This window comes from Gobio gobio (genome assembly GCF_949357685.1).
Source record: "Gobio gobio genome assembly, chromosome: 18".
Lineage (NCBI taxonomy): Eukaryota > Metazoa > Chordata > Actinopteri > Cypriniformes > Gobionidae > Gobio > Gobio gobio.
In genome coordinates, this window is record NC_137111.1 from 102832 (window position 1) to 120433 (window position 17602).

Consider the following 17602-nt stretch of genomic DNA (forward strand, 5'->3'; position numbering starts at 1 on the left):
TGAGAGAGCTGGATCTGAGCAACAATGACCTGCAGGATTCAGGAGTGGAGATTATTACTGAAGGACTGAAGAGTCCAAACTGTCAGCTGCAGATACTGAGGTATTAAGAACATATGAGAGATTATTTACAGTCTGACGGTCATAATGTGGATGTAGATGATCTTTCTGTGTGTCTGTAGGTTGTCTGGCTGTATGGTGACAGAGGAAGGCTGTGGTTATGTGTCTTCGGCTCTGAGCTCAAACCCCTCACACCTGAGAGAGCTGGATCTGAGTAACAATGACCTGAAGGATTCAGGAGTGGAGATTATTACTGAAGGACTGAAGAGTCCAAACTGTCAGCTGCAGATACTGAGGTATTAAGAACATATGAGAGATTATTTACAGTCTGACGGTCAGAATGTGGATGTAGATGATCTGACTGTGTGTCTGTAGGTTGTCTGGCTGGATGGTGACAGAGGAAGGCTGTGGTTATGTGTCTGCAGCTCTGAGCTCAAACCCCTCACACCTGAGAGAGCTGGATCTGAGTAATAATGACCTACAGGATTCAGGAGTGGAGATTATTACTGAAGGACTGAAGATCCCAAACTGTCAGCTGCAGATACTGCGGTATTAAGAACATATGAGAGATTATTTACAGTCTGACGGTCAGAATGTTGATGTGTGTCTGTAGATGATCTGATTGTGTGTCTGTAGGTTGTCTGGCTGTATGGTGACAGAGGAAGGCTGTGGTTATGTGTCTTCAGCTCTGAGCTCAAACCCCTCACACCTGAGAGAGCTGGATCTGAGCTACAATCACCCAGGGGATTTAGGAGTCAAGCTGCTCTCTGACAAACTGGAGGATCCAAACTGCTCACTGCAGATACTCAAGTATGTGGGACAGTAAGAGGCCTGGTTTACACTTGGCATTAAGATATACACAGTGTTGGGGTAGTTACTCAAAAAAAGTAATTAGTTACTAGTTACTTCTGTAAATTGTAATTAGATTACTTTACTAGTTACTGCATTTGAAAAGTAACTTCACTACTTATTACTTTACTTTCCCATTTCTTAATTTACCATGTAGATACATGGACAAACATCATAGCCCTATCATCACTGTAAAAATGGTGTGTAAAACCATATAAAAGAACAATATCCCTGTCTGCACAAAGAAATATGCCTCAATGTAAAATGCACAAACAACAGCATAAAGGAGGCTATGGTGGGGTCATTTTAAAATGGATTAACACACAAGTTTCAAAACACAGGCTTTGGGAAACATGAGAACAAAACTCTTCTCCTGAGAACAAAACCAGCTTTTTATTAGATTCATAGCAAAACAAAATTAAGTGGTCAATGAAAAATATAAAAATAAAGGTCACTTTATCACAAAAAAATTAAAACAGAAATGCACTTAAGCCCATAAAAAGGAAACTTGAAACTTGAAAAATGCAATTAATTAAATAGAAAATTCACATCATCCCAAAAATATAGCTCGCTCTCCTCTGCCTCCTGGAGATGTAGCTGCCAGAGTTGGTAAGTTAACATACCAAGTCACAAACTCTTGAACCTTAATGAGTTATTATGTGTTGCAATTGTCACAATGCACAAAATAGAAAGTGCAACAAAAGTGCAACAGTGAAAAAAGTGCAACAAAACGTTTATCTCTTTATCCCATTTAATTATTTTTTCTCTCTATTCATCGAAATAACGATTGTATCGCATAAGTAAAAGTCTTTCGAATCTTTTATCTGACAGCCTATTCCTCCTTGGGGTCAGAACAAGACTGCCCAGGCTGAAAAGCCTTTCGACCGGTGCACTTGACGGTATTGGAGTGTTGTACTGCTTTGAAAGTTCCTTAATCCTGGGGAACCTGGAGAGAACCTCCCAGTCAGATCCAGGCAATTTTAAGTACTCCATGACTTCAGTCTCTGCTGTGTAGCAAAATTCCTCTTCAAATTCAAAAAAGTCATTGTGACTGGAGGTGGCAGGGCTCTGAACTACTTGTCTCATCAGTGGCTCTTCAGGAATCCTGGAACGACACTCAGAAATTAGCATGGTTTTAACAGCATTTCTTCTCTTCTCATCTTTGAGCCAGCGGAGCTTGAATTTGGGCATTGTGGCAGCAGCCATCAGAGCATCCTTGCTGTCCAAGACAGATGCAAATCTGTCTTTGATTGCCTGTGATATGAAATAGTAGGCTACATTAGACAAACATATACAGTTCAAATTTGGGCTACATCAGCTATCACTAATTCTTGAGATAAGGGACAAAACACAAAAAAGCCCTATTTATGTTAAACAGTAAGAATGTCAACACAATAAATTCTGTCAGTATTTGTCAACTCCATCGTTTTTCATAATTTTGAAAGAAATGTCTGATTCTTTTTTCAATTTATTGTGTAAAAATGTTAAAACATCAATGGAACTACATGATGATATGTCTTAATTGCATAAGCAATAGTTGATATATGTTTAATATTAAGAGGGAGGAGAATTAAGGAATTTAGAAACTGGGTTGTTCATCATAAGGGTGTGAAAACAAAAAAAAAAAATAAGCAGAGAATGTATTTTAAAGGGGTGGTAAACCACGATTTCACTATTCTAACTTTAGCTAACGTGTAATGTTGCTGCTTGAGCATAAACAACATCTGCAAAGTTACAACGTTCAAAGTTTAAAGCAAAGGGAGATATTTGCTTTTAAAGAAATCAGTTTCTAAGAACTACAGCAAACGGCCAGTAGGCGACTACACACATTCCTCCAGGGCTTGCTGACATCACCAGGCTCAATATTTACATAAACCCCTCCTCCGAGAATATTAAATAAGGGAGGGGGGGTGAGGCCATTTTGTATCGCGGCGCTGTTGTGGTATAAGTTAGTTAGGCTGGAGTGTTGTTGCCGCGATGCCGAGGAAACGCTGTTATTTTCATCCGGATTGCAGGTCTGGGGTACTTGCTTTGTTCAGCCTTCATAGGGACGGGGGTGCGTTGCAGAGCGTTTAACATACAGCATGTTATATGCACGTGTGTTTGAGTCAGCGGGGAATCAGGCGCGCGCGGGGCTCCTGCAGCTAAATAATCCTACATCTAACAGAGGAAAACATCCACCGTCTTCGCGATTTCAATGCCGGATTTGCACAACGTCAGCTGCGTGAAAAAAACACTGCCAGTGCGTGGATGCACGACGCGCGCGCTGCACATTTCACGGAGGACAACACAAACTTCCACAAACTTCGCGAGTTCAATACAGGATATGCACAACGGCTTGTCCTGAAAGCTGGATTTACAAACAGAAGCTGTTCACGGGCCACAACCTGTAAGTCTGATTTATTTTTCATCGATGTGTTTTCCTGTAATAGGTTGTTACAGGATGACAATGCTGTTCTGCAAACCAGTTTGTTAAATGCTCATTCATACTTAACGTTATCCGACGAACACCTAACATTACAAACACTAACGTTAAAATCTCAACAGCAAACTTGGCATTAGTGTACATGATTCTTTGATTAGAGCTTTTATGTATTGTAATCTACAGGCATGCTAAACATGGTTCTGTGTGTGATTTGGCTAACTTACTAGTTAAAGCCAGTGCTTGGTGTTTGTTTTGGGTTAGTTCTTGCAACAGATATTTGGCTGTAATCATTCTATAAATACAAAAGTTAAAGTGCCATTCAGTAGCGATCATTATAGATCCGCAGTCTTTACTCTTGAGGACTGAACAGGTTCTGCTCGATCATCTTCACTCAAATGTTCTGGATCTGATTCAGGCTCATATGGTTTTATTGACGCCGTTGTTTCTAACACTGACCAAAGCACAGTCTACCGGTAAGGTAAGGGGCGTGACGTTTCCGACATACGTGCACTGCGGTTAGCGAATCACAACACAATGGGCCAGCTAACCAATCTGAGCCCACTGCGTATTTTTGAGGGACTGGCTTCATACAACCCGGAAAGCATCAGACCGTTTTACAAGGAGGGACAGAGCAGTGTAGAATAAAGGTCAAATATATGAAAAATAAGGCAATTTTTTTTAAAACGAAGCATGAACACATGTTACAGTGCACCCCACAAACACAGTCAAGCCTTCAAAAGAATGTGTTTTACCACCCCTTTAAGATTTAGATCCTTTACTGAAAACCAATATCACAATAGAATATTTTACATTATTTTTTAGATCGATTAAATTAGCATGCTTTTTTTTTAGTGCGTCTGACGGAGTTGACACAAATTAAGTTATGAAGTGAATAATTTTTTTAGAAAAAAATATTTAGAAATAAGCCTGTTCCCTTACATGGTTCATTATCTGAGACCTTTGTCTACAAAAATAATTTTTTTTAATAAAATAGTGTTAGTGTTTTTTCCTCATCTCAAGAAACAGTGCTACATTAAACTGCAGGCCTAAAGCCTACACTGCAAACTATTATTTAAGGCGGGGTAGGGGCCTATTCATTTTATTATTTAATATGTGTTTACCTGTACAATAGCATCAGGCATGCCAGCTGTCATTTGGGAAAGGCCATCCTTTAATGCAAGCAACTTTGAGATGAGAATCTCCAAGGTTGGCAGGAGGGTGCCGTAGTAGCAATCATCTTCTCCTTGTAGTATATCTAATGCAGCAGCAAGAGGTCTTGTCACTGCACAATATTCCTTCAGGAACTGATACTCTCGCTCAGTGATGCCCTTTACACTCAATCTGGAAAAAATGGTGTTTAAATCTCTGATTGGGATTTCTGTGATGAGAGACAAGGCATCATGAGTCGAGTTCCAGCGTGTAGCAGTGGGTATGATGAGCTTTCTTTTTAGCAAATCCTCAACCTGGTCTGAAGCCACAGTAGAGCGACTAGTTTTTGTCCAGAGAGCTGCACACTTGGCTAAAGCACTTCTGTAAACTGCTTTACAGTCATTGTTTCTGGTCAGCCATTTCTCCAGGTCATTTTTTGATATGAGGTTTAGCGTATGTGATGAACAGCGGAGATGAGGCGGCAGTGAAAATGTCTCATCTGATTCTGTGGAGAGTGCTTCAGCAACATCAGTAAAAGTGACCTCCTCCTCATCATCAGATGGCTCGTCAGAGTCAGACCCATCATCGGGATGGGATTCAAACATTCTAAAGGCTTTTACAAAATTGCTGCCATTATCAGTGACACATGCTGTTACTTTATGTGATAGTCCAAAGGATGAATGAACCTGTTCTATTTCGCTAGCTATGACATCGAAGGTGTGTCTTCCTCTCACCCTCTTGCAAGCAAGAGCAGCCTTCTCGCGGTTAAATCTAATGCTGTCTATCCAGTGCACAGACATTCCTAAGTAGCTTTTGTTGTTTGCGGTCCAAATGTCCGCGGTGGTACACACATGATCCAGGGACTCAAAAGTTGTTTTGAGCTTCGATTCCATGTCGGAATAACACTTGTCCAGGTACTGGGAAAACGTTTTCCTGTCAGACGTTGGCTTGCGAGTCGCGGGTATTTTATCTAATATTTTTCTAAACCTAGGCGATTCAATGGTCGACAGGGGAAGCATGTCTTCTACAATGAACCCTGCAACTAGCCTGTTCATTTCTGTTTGTGTTACCTGCTGCGCTCCAAGACTCAAAAAAAGTGGAAAGACACTTGTCGCCTGGGCATAGAGTGCATTTCACACAAATATTTTTGTCCTTTCGAGCAATAAACTGAAAGTAATGCGAATATCGCCACTGGGCGAAACCCCCTGTCTCCGTCTCTGTCTCCATTCCCGCTCTCCTTTGCAGGCAGGTAGCATTTACGTCACTCAAATCGATCTCTATGGCAACGGTGCCCAGGCAAACACACACACACACAGGCAGCACGCATACACGCAGCACTTAAACAGATCAGAACTTTACACGCAGGCAAACACGGCTTGAGTAACGCAGGAAAGCGCATTCCTATAGTCTAGTAAAGTAGTGTAGTTAACGATATTTTTAGTGTAATGCGTTACTTTACTTCGTTACCCAAAAAAGTAATATCGTTACTGTAATCCGTTATTTTGTAACTCGTTACCCCCAACACTGGATATACATCAGGTAGGGGTGTAACGGTTCGCGTATTCGTACCGAACGGTTCACGGGGTGAGTTCCAAATGGAATCAGTCTTCCCTATTTGATCATCCCTATGTGAGCAGGACACACGTGTACCGTATGTAGCAGTTTGGAATGCACTTAGCAAAGGGAGCGGCGTAATTTCATCATTATCTTCAGCTGGGATGTTCCCGTGACAACGCAGCACAGTGTCCGTCGGCAGATCAGGGTTGCCAGATATTCACAACAAAACCCGCCCAATCGCTACTCAAAACTAGCCCAAAACAAGCCCTGTCTCATTTCAGTGGGGTTTTTTCTGTAAAAATCTCGTATGGGGGGTAAAATATGTCTTTTTGGAAGGGTTGCCTGCTAAAATATGCATTCCCGGTGCTAAATATCACACAATTGGGGTCGCTTCAACCTACGGACATGCAAAACAGCCCATGTATGAACTTGGCAACACTGCAGCAGATGTCGCAATTTTATCTGCCTAATTCTTTTCTTTTTTTAGCTTAACTGTTGCAAATAAAAATTTAAAAAAATTCTTTTAAAAAGGTTATAAAAATATGCTTTTTAATACTGTATATAAAAAGTAATATAACTCTTAAAAATATGAATTGTATATTTATTTATGCCGGCGCTGCGTTGTCACGGGAACATCCCAGCTGAAGATAATGAGGAAATTACGCCGCTCCCTTTGCCAAGTGCATTCCAAACTGCTACATACGGCACACGCGTGTCCTGCTCACATAGGGATGATCAAATAGGGAATACTGAATCCATTTGGAACTCACCCCGTGATCCGTTCGGTACGAATACTCTCATTTGGCCGTAGTTATTATTAAAGAGGTCATATGATGCTATTTTATTTTTAAGTGTATTATTTTATTTATTGGGTGTAATAGTTGAGTCGAGTCAAGTCACCTTTTTATATAGTGTTTTTTACAACACAGACAAAAGCAGTTTCAAAGCAGCTTTATAGTGATAACATAAAAATAGTGGAAATAAAAGGAAAATAATGGTTAATTTATCTGTACAGCTGCTCTAGAGAAAACAATGATGTCATCGTCCAGCTCAGTTCAGTTCTCATACAATGGTGTCAATGCAGTCCGATCAATAATATTGGAAGAAAACAAAACTACAGTTTTTTTGCGATTCGTGGAAAGAGCGCATGATCACATACAGAAAGGCTGTAAAAACTGCTAGATCTGCTTATTTCTCGACTCTCTTGGAAGAAAACAAACACAGCCTTAGGTATTTATTCCATACAGTGGCTAAATTAACCAAAAATAAAGCTTCAACTTCTAAGGTTTTTAACAGCACATCAGTAATGACTTTATGAACTTCTTTATGTGTAAGATTGATAATTAAATTTAAAAAAAAATTTAACCATGCAGCGTCTACTACAGTATCACATCAGACAGAGCATTGCAGTGTCACCGAGGAAAAATTACACTCATTCACTGCTATAGAAGACACACACACACACACACACACACAGACAGACAGACAGACAGACAGACACACACACACACACACACACACTGGACTAGTGTTTGTGAAATCTGTGTGAATGAGCACCGCAGTTTGGTCTACAACTCATACTGAAGCACGAGTGACACTCTTGGTGTTTTCAGCGTCTGCATCTCACAATGAGGACATGAACACAATGAACTTCATCTGCAGAGCTGCTCTGAGAGTCACTTCACAACATTTCATTATTTCATTTGATCAAACTATCGTCATTCGTCATATCATATACACACACAGTGTTGGGAAGGTTACTTTGGACATGTAATAGGTCACAGATTAAAAGTTACCCTGTTTAAACAGTAACTATTTCAATTACTTTATAAAAGTAATATAACTGAATACATTTTGATTACTTTTCAAAAAGTACTTTTCGTTTGCACTAAACTGTTATATTTGCAGGCTTTTCTGATTTCTGGATGAAATTATTTTTCCAGCCCTGGAACTGATTTTTATCACTCGCCATGGTGGCAACTCTCAGACAGGTTGAAGACGAAAGCTTTCAGCACAAATGTGGATTGATGTAATTGGCAAATCAAAAGCCTCAGAAATGGCGAGAGGCATGATGCACATCAAAAACAGACAAAGCAACAAATTAATATTTTTCAACTAGTGCGGTCAATCGATTAAAAACATTAACTAATAAATCACAATTTTTCTGTAATTAATAATGATTAATCACACCTGACATTTAAGTTTTTAATATATGTTTATATTGTAATAATTTCACATTTAATCTCTGAAATAATATAGAAAAAACATAAAGACAGTAGCCTGTTTAAATATTTTATCAACAGGTAGGAAATATACAGAAATTTCACAGTCTTCACTGCATAAAATTTAAATTAAATATAGATTAACCCTGAAAGACCCAAATATAGGTAAAAACCTGTAAAAAAAAATGTTTCCACCTTATACATGTTGTTGTAGGAGGCCTCTAATGCAGAAATAAATGTTTTTTTACATTTTCAACATTTTAGTAAGTTTTTAGGGGAATGTTGTAATATTGCACATATATTGGGTAGCAGAATTTCAGTGATTTCACTCACTGTCTGAATAAATGTAGAGAACATCTAAGGGTTCATTTGCAGGGTGTAATGATTATATTAGTAGCATATGTATAAACTAATAATCACACAATATTAATAATTAGACAAGTCATATTTTTATGAAAAATAATTTATTATAAAAAAAAAATTCGATTGTATTTACAAAACATGATGAACTGAATAAAAACTTTGGCATTTATGTGATTTAGCTCTGTTCATAGCCATATTCAGTTATGATAGTCCCAAAGGCAGTTCTTGTCCTCAGAGAAGCAGAGGTGGACATTGCACTTGCTGCAAAGTGTGTTGGTGTAGCCTTTAGTGTCTGCGGCATCCTCTATTTTCTTCATATCTTCCAACACAAACTTTCAGAAATACTCCAGTGGTGTATTAAGCTCGGCATCATTAGTGATATGACCTGAAAAATCAGTGTTTGGACTGATAAAATCCTTTATCAGCCAGTGATACCTGTCACAGGACATGGTCTGTGTTCTTGAGGCACTTGATTTTGTTGGCATGATGTCCACATAATCATCAGACGGGTGGTCAGACGGGTTGTTTATTTTACTTTTCCAGTTCACAGACATCTCCACATTCATCTTTTTAACTTGTATCAGAATCCATTAAAAAATCACTGTTCCCATTTTGGATGCCATCAATGACATCATACACTTTGTAGATAATAGTCTTTCCTGGCTGGTGACATTCTGAAATGGAAAAAAACACTGGTTATTTTCCATATCCCAATGATACTTACACATATAAAGAATTCACACGTTCCACAGAATTCACACAATACCATCTGGCTAGCTTATTGTGTCCTCTACTATCATGCTAATAGCACTATTATATATATACTGGTATATATGTATATATACTTCTTTATATATACATATATATATATTTTATGTTAACCACTTATTTTTAAGTCTACAGTTTATCTCACTTATCATATCCACATATTTTTTATATTTTTATTTTTACCTTATTTCCTATTTTTATCCTTTACTTGATTTATTTATAATTCTACTTATGTTAATACTTTTTATTCTAATTTTATTCTATTTCTATTTAATTTCTTGTAACTGTTATTTGCACTGTCCATGGAGCGGACCTGTTTACATTTCACTGCCAGTTGTATATTGTGTATATAACTGTGTATGTGACAAATAAAACTCTTGAATCTTGAATCTTGAATCTATTACCCCCCACATTCCTGAACATTATCACCTGTCCCTCATGCAGGAAGCAGATATTTGGGCAAACAAAGCCCTCAAAAGAAAACCAGTTAAGTGTGTTTTATAAATGATAAGAGACAGATAGTTTCAAATACTGCTAAACAAATACTTTCAAATTCTCAAAGAAATAATGCATTTTTTAATTCAACTTGAACTTATTTAATAATAATTAAATGTTGATTAAAACTCAAAATTGTAACAAAGATGACATTTTAAAACTTGTAAATGATGAAAAACATTGTTTCTTTTAGTATTTACTTAACACGGAACAGGTGAGAAGTAAGATTCATCCATGTAAAATGCAAGGTGCACGGGTAAATTTAGCTACCCCTTTCACCCAATGTTGTAAAATTACAACATTGACATTACAAGCTCTAAATCTAATATGATTAAAGTATTCAACAGTACCTTAATATCTGCATGATCTAGACATAGTACTAATCACTTAAAAAAATATTTTGGGGAATTTTACTTGAATGTTGATTGATCCAGTCCAGTAAAACTTCATGATCTGCTTCAAGTCAAATCCGCAGGTTGTGTGAGTTCATGGCCAGGTAAACAGGCCTATTCACAAAATGTTCCATCCAATAGCATTGCAAGACTGAACAATAGGACTTATTAGTTGTGTAAATGTGGTCTTAGAGAAAAAAAAATATCTACAGGTTTATTTTAGTAGAGCTAAACTTGATGTTGTAATATTACAACAGTGGGTCTTACAGGGTTTCCTCTGGGGCTCTTCAGTTATTTCTGACCCAAAAATTTTTAAATAAAAAATGTTATAAATCGAAGCTTCATCTGAATTTTCCAAAACTTGGTGACTTTATTGGTACTTGGTATATGAACACCCAAAAAAATTGGGGACAGGATTTGAAAAGTCTAAGTGGTCGTAAAAAAAAATAGTCACACTCAGGACCTTCGGGTCAAAAATGACCCCCATAGGAAATGAATGGGAAATTGGCAAAAATATGAAAATAGAGTTTTTTTGTGCATACAATCTACAAATCAGCCAGGATGCAGAAAAAATGACTCAACAGTGAAGGGGTGAATCTCTAAAACATCAAGAGTGCAAAACAGACAAAAATACTCTCACACACACACACAATTTGCTTTTGGAATGGCACACGTTAATTTGTATGTGCATGTGTTTTTGTGTGTATAAGTGTGTGTTTTGTGAGTTTTTTTTCTAGATAACACACCACTGGACTTGCCTTAGATACCAAAACACCAAAATAAACAAGACTTGTGTCTTTTGTTTGTTTTATTGTCATGTGTGACTATTGTGCGACCAATCAAAGTCCTCGATAAGATTTTTTCTCTGATTCTTGGGCATAAATCGTCCTAAAACTCCTCTAGTCTGCGCCCAGCTTAAGTCATACAGGTTTGGAGTGTGTGTGTGTGTGTGTGTGTGTTTTCTTTTTTGTCTTGCCTTTGTATGAATATGAATCATGTTTGTGTTTTCTAGTGTGGATCATTGTGGAGAGTTCAGAATCACAGCAGGACCACACAAATGTAGGTCTACACACACCCACACACTCTCTCTCTCACACACACCCACACACTCTCTCACACACACACACACATTTTATATACTTTTTTTGATTCCACATTACAAGTCAATTTCATGAGGAATCAAATGTTTTGAATGATCAGACAGCAGCACATTGTTATGGATTATGCAGATCTAAGGGTACAGGAAACATCGCCTCTTCCAGATAAACATGCTAGTGTGTAGTGTACCTATAGTAGCTGAGATTGAGCAGCACTTGGCCAACTGTTTGGCCCCTGTTTTAGAAATCCCCCCAATGCAAAGTCCATGGATCGCCAACCTGTGCACATGACCTAAACTACCAAACACTAGCACAGTGAGCTGGCATTTGTACCCAAGGTTCTCAATGGCAGATACCAATGACTGGTATTTAAGAGTCTAGAACAGTACGAGTCCTCCATAAACAGGTCAAATGCACATGACACCTCAAATAGTTTGACTGTTTTGCCATCCGGAGAGATGATAACAATATCTGGTGTATTAGCAATTCCTAAAAAAGTGTTTGCAGGTGAGTTGACCCATTGAGACTGTACAGTAGTGTGTTTAAAGATCTGCTCATCAGCCGCGCAGGGAATCTGAGCAGCGATGAGGTCCAGTGTAGATGGTGTGTGACACAGTGGTCCGCACAGGGCAGTTTCGCCAGCTTTCCCTGGAGTTTTAGACTGGACCAATACTCCATATTCTGGGCTCTTTGAGTAGACTAGATAGTCTGCCTTGATGATGAAAATGCTTGTAAATAATCACAGACTCCCACAACACATGATTCTGCAGTTAGTTGACCAACATTACAGAGGCCAACGAGCCGTCATGGAGCATTACCGTCGCTCACTGGCATAAAGTTGGTTTGACGCTGGACGATCGATATTCGCAAATTTAAAGGACCATCTCTAAAGTTACATATGACATTGGTACCTACACATTTATAACTTCAATAGCATTTGAACGGAATATGTAAAAGTGTGCATCATAGCTGACACCTAGATGAACACTGTACAGTTGGTTTTGATACTGTAAGTCATTTCGTTCAAATGCTATTGTGAAATGTGTATACCAATGTCGTATGTAACTTTAGAGACGGTCCCTAAATTTGCGCATATCGAACGTCTAAAGGCCAATTTATACTTCTGCGTCGAGTGTAGCCGTAGCTACGCCATAGGCTGCGCAGGCACGGATGGGCAGTATTTCACATAGGAAAAAAAAAAGGAAAAGGAAAATTCAGATTCACACTTGCACGTTGGCAGTTTTGTTGCGCGAGCTCCGAGACGGAGTGAACACTGACAAATAGACCCACACTTATGACTTAAAGGCCAAGCGGTGGAATCAGCTCACAGTTGCCCTTTCTCTTTCTCTTTCTCTTTCCTCTTCCTCTTTCTCTTCCTCTTTCTCTTTCTCTTTCTCTTTCTCTTCCTCTTCCTCTTCCTCTTTCTCTTCCTCTTTCTCTTTTCTCTTTCTCTTTCTCTTTCTCTTTCTCTTCCTCTTCCTCTTCCTCTTCCTCTTCCTCTTCCTCTTCCTCTTCCTCTTCCTCTTCCTCTTCCCTCTTCTCTCTTTCTCTTTCTCTTTCTCTTTCTCTTTCTCTTTCTCTTTCTCTTTCTCTTTCTCTTTCTCTTTCTCTTTCTCTTTCTCTTTCTCTTTCTCTTTCTCTTTCTCTTTCTCTTTCTCTTCCTCTTTCCCTTTCTCTTTCTCTTCCTCTTTCTCTTCAGCTTTGTGCAGTTGAAGCCACTGTTGCCAACACATGTTCAGGGGAAGTTGCTAAAGGCAGATCGAGTTGTTGCTAAAAGTTGCTAAATGATGTTGTGATGTCATTACGCTATGATGTCATTACGTAATCGTAAGGCAAAACTACGCCATTATGTAATGCGTAGATATTATTTGAAATGCTAATTCAGATTTGTTTGTAAAATAAATTAAAGCAATGTGTTAGTTAATATGTACGGAGCAACACACATGACGTGCAAAAAAAAAAGAAGTAAATTGTGCGCAAAATTTACTCATTTGTTCCCTCGATTTATAAATCGTGTGCATGATTTAGCCTACTAGTTTTTTTCCTGTCATATGCAGGGCTCTGTAAATATGCTGCCTAAATGATCTTCCGGTTTTTACAGTGATTTCCACAGCGATCTTCATGAATTCTGAATGAACCGCTTGGCCTATTGAGCTAGCTTGTACATGTGTTGTTTGGATTAGAGTCACTTTCCAGAAGCTGCTAAAAGTGCTCATTGTGGCTCATTTTGCCAGCACGGGTCACATTCAGTGATTTGATGTTGATTTGTGTCATTTAGTGAAATGTTTCTCTCTTGTGTTCAGACGCCTGTGATCTCACACTGGATCCAAACACAGCAAACACTCGTCTCGTTCTGTCTGAGGGGAACAGGAAGATCACGCGTGTGAGAGAGAAGCAGCCGTATCCTGATCATCCAGAGAGATTTAAGTATCATCCTCAGGTTCTGTGTGGAGAGAGTCTGACTGGACGCTGTTACTGGGAGGCTGAATGCAGCGGAGATGGGGCTGAACTATCAGTGGCATATAAAGGAATCAGCAGGAGTGGAGAACAGATTGACTGTGAGTTTGGACTCAATGACAAATCCTGGAGTCTGTCCTGCTCTGATGACGGATTCTCTGTCGGTCACAATGATAACTGGACTGATATTCCTCCTGTATCTTCATCCTGTAAGAGAGCAGGAGTGTGTGTGGATGTGTCGGCCGGCACTCTGTCCTTCTACAGCGTCTCTGACACACACACACACACACACTTACACACACTCAGCACCACATTCACTGAACCCCTCTATGCTGGGTTTGGGGTTTATCAGTATAACTCCTCAGTGTCTCTGTGTGACATTAAACAGAGTCCTGTGAGAAACACCAGATACACACACAACCAGTCAAATATAATATAACATAACATAACAACATAACATAACATAATATACATGCTAACAGTGAATAGCTACATTCTAATCATCTTAACATCATGCTAGAAACATGCTAATCGTGTTAACATAATGCTAGCAACAGGCTAATCGTGTTAACATCATGCTAGCAAACATGCTAATCGTGTTAACATCATGCTAGCATTATCCTAATTATGTTAGCATTGTGTTAACAAACATGTTAATCATGTTAACATTTTCTTAAACACACGCTAGAAACATGCTAATTGTGTTAACATCATGTTAACAACAGGCTAATCGTGTTAGCATTGTTAGCAAAATGCTAATCATGCTAACAACAGGCTAATCGTGTTAGCATCATGCTAGTAAACATGCTAATTGTGTTAGCATCATGCTAGAAACATGCTCATCGTCTTAACATCATGTTAGAAAAATGTTAATCATGTTAGCATTATGCTAGCAAAATGCTTATCATGTTAACATTTTCTTAAACACATGCTAGAAACATGCTAATCGTGTTAACATCATGCTAGCAAAATGCTAATTGTGTTAAAATCATGCTAGCAAAAGGCTAATCGTGTTAGCATCATGCTAGTAAAAATGCTAATTGTGTTAACACTAATGCTAAAAACATGCTAATCATGTTAAAATCATGTTAGCAACAGGCTAATCATGTTAGCAATAATGCTAGTAAACATGCTAATTGTGTTAACACGATTAGCATGTTTTTAGCATTAGTGCTAACATAATGCTAGCAACAGGCTATTCGTGTTAGCATTATGCTAGTAGAGACGTATTATTATTACATAGAGACGTAGCTAAATTTACTGTAGGCTACAATCTGTAGTCAATCTGGTTTATGCGTTCGTGTCGGCAGAGACTACAAGAGCGAGTGCCCGTCATCCACACAGACGCAGAACATGCAGGAGTTATATTTAAATAGTATTTTGCAGTTTATTATTTACAGACACTAGTATATTTTCGGCTTCAGTCTGGAGCCCTGCGCTTAAATGAACACGGAAGCGACTGAACGCAGCTGCTATGGTGAGCTATTTTAGAACAGACCCGCGGGCGACTCGTGTTGTTGACCCCTGAGTCTAAAGTCGTCGCTTTCCTTCTTCTTTTTAAACCCAAAGTGCTCCCACACATCTGCTTTTAAGCATGAAGGTGCTGGATTTATATTCGCCGACATTTTCTTGAATCTCCTCGCTCTGACTCCGTGAACAAGAAGAGGTAGAGGTAGAGTGTAAAGTTAGTAGTACGGGTAACTTGCTCTACAGCGGTACTAGCGGCTGGCTGACCAAATCGCTCTTCCTGCAACGCAAATGGGGGTAAACACAGAGATTTGAATGGGACTTATGTATCGATACTTTCTTGGGAGAAAAAATATCGATTTATATCGCAGAATCGATAAAATTGCTCAGCCTTAGCAACCACCCTGAGTACCTTTTTGAAAATGCCTTTCCGATCTGATATGTGATGGGAAAAGGGAGTAGAGCGAGTTCGGCAAAAGGCGATTCAAACCTTGGGTGGATATGTGTCAAACTCTCTGCGTGTGCTTTACCCCTACACTAACTAACTAACTATCTATCTATCTATCTATCTATCTATCTATCTATCTATCTATCTATCTATCTATCTATCTATCTATCTATCTATCTATCTATCATCTTATCCATCCATCTATCCATCTATCTATCTATCCATCCTAAAACGGAAACTATTTCAAACTTAGTTTTAAATCTACTTTAAACTTTCTGGCTCTGCTTTTTCAAGCCAACTTATCTAGTTTGCTATTCATTTTCTGTAATCTTCCAGCTGTAGCGTGAGCTTCTTTTCTATTAATATGCCTTCTGGCGAGGAATAAGACACAAATAGTCAAATTGACTCAGTATTTCTTGATCTATTTCAGCACTCCCCCAATCACAATCAAGCTCAATGAACTGTAGACAGTTGTGTTGTGAGCACTAACACAGTCCAGTTCTTTACAGTCAAACTCATGTATTGTTTGGATAATGAACACTTCTGTCCACCCCAGACTGCTTGCTGGCCTTTGTCTGGCCTCCTCTGTGAAAATATCCCACTTAGAGGTGGACAGTAATGAAGTACATTTACTTGAGTTCTGTACTTAAGTACACTTTTTGAGTATCTGTACTTTACTGAAGTATTATTTTTTAGGGAAACTTTTACTTTAACTTCACTACATTTGAAAGACAAATATCGTACATTTTACTCCACTACATTTCTATCAAGGTCCTCAAAGTCGAAAGTGGTTTCTGTAGCAGCTTTGCAAGTCAGTGGATGAATTTTGTTCTTCTTTAAAAGTTTTTTTTTTTTTTTTTGCAGACAGCCTATCAGTAATCTTGATTATGTCTTAAGTGAATGTAAAAAGTTGGGGGAATATCGGATGTGTATCAGTGTATAGGATTTGTGCATTCTGACAGCAGCTTTGTAAAAAGCTTTGTAACTTTTATACAAGTTAAATTAGTTCAAGGTGGTGACTGACTGACTGGCTGGCTTAAACCAGCATGATGGCTATAGCGTGCATTCATACAACAATGCAACAATAATAAAATAATGCATTGACATAAAAAAGGAAATTTACTTTTGATACTTAAGTACTTTTAAAAACAAGTACTTCTGTACTTTTACTTAAGTAAAAACAGTTTTTTTTACAACTTTCACTTGTAACAGAGCAATAGTTGTGTACTTTGTCCAACTCTGCGCTTCACCACAGTTAAAAACACTGATTTATAGAATACTTGAGACATTATTCAACATGTTCTTATTGATGGAGAATATAGAGTTCATGTCCACTAGTTAAACATAGAGCCTACATAAAAATAACTTGACAATGTTGAGTGAAAAGCATCTTAAAAAATGAGAGAATAACCCCAGAACCTGTGCAGTTAACCCGATTCCATGCTAAGATTGTCCAACCATCCTTCTCTCTTATAACATTGATTATAAGTTGGATAATGCGAGTGGATGAACACTGTGATCTTCTTCTCTACATGCCTTCTAAAGATCCTCTCATTCTACATGTCTACATTTTACATTTGATGAGTGTGAAAAAGTAAAAGTTGAGAAGGATGAAAAATCAAGTTACCCAATCAAGTATCCCAGACCTGACCAGCCATTTCGGATGAAAACGCCACACATTCTTGATGTTCCTGGTGCCACTATCCATCCCAAAGAAGGGATCACATTTAGAAGAGAAACTCCGGCAAACTTCTTCAGGGTCAAGAAACGTCTGGAGAATGATCTTCAGATGACTCTTATCAGAGAAGAGGATAAGGAGGAGGTCTGGACTGCAACCATTGAGAAAGATGAACTTT

At 38.5% G+C, this 17602-nt stretch overlaps 1 protein-coding gene across 1 annotated transcript; it reads left to right on the forward strand.

The window, feature by feature from the left end:
* Window positions 1-641: 641 nt before the first annotated feature.
* LOC307141865 (tripartite motif-containing protein 16-like) lies at window positions 642-16847 on the forward strand. Its single transcript, XM_079842321.1, has 3 exons — window positions 642-867; window positions 11290-11336; window positions 13678-16847. The coding sequence occupies exons 1-3, from the start codon at window positions 707-709 to the stop codon at window positions 14268-14270; spliced, it is 801 nt and encodes a 266-aa protein (XP_079698447.1). The 5' UTR covers window positions 642-706; the 3' UTR covers window positions 14271-16847.
* The last annotated feature ends 755 nt before the right edge of the window (window positions 16848-17602 follow it).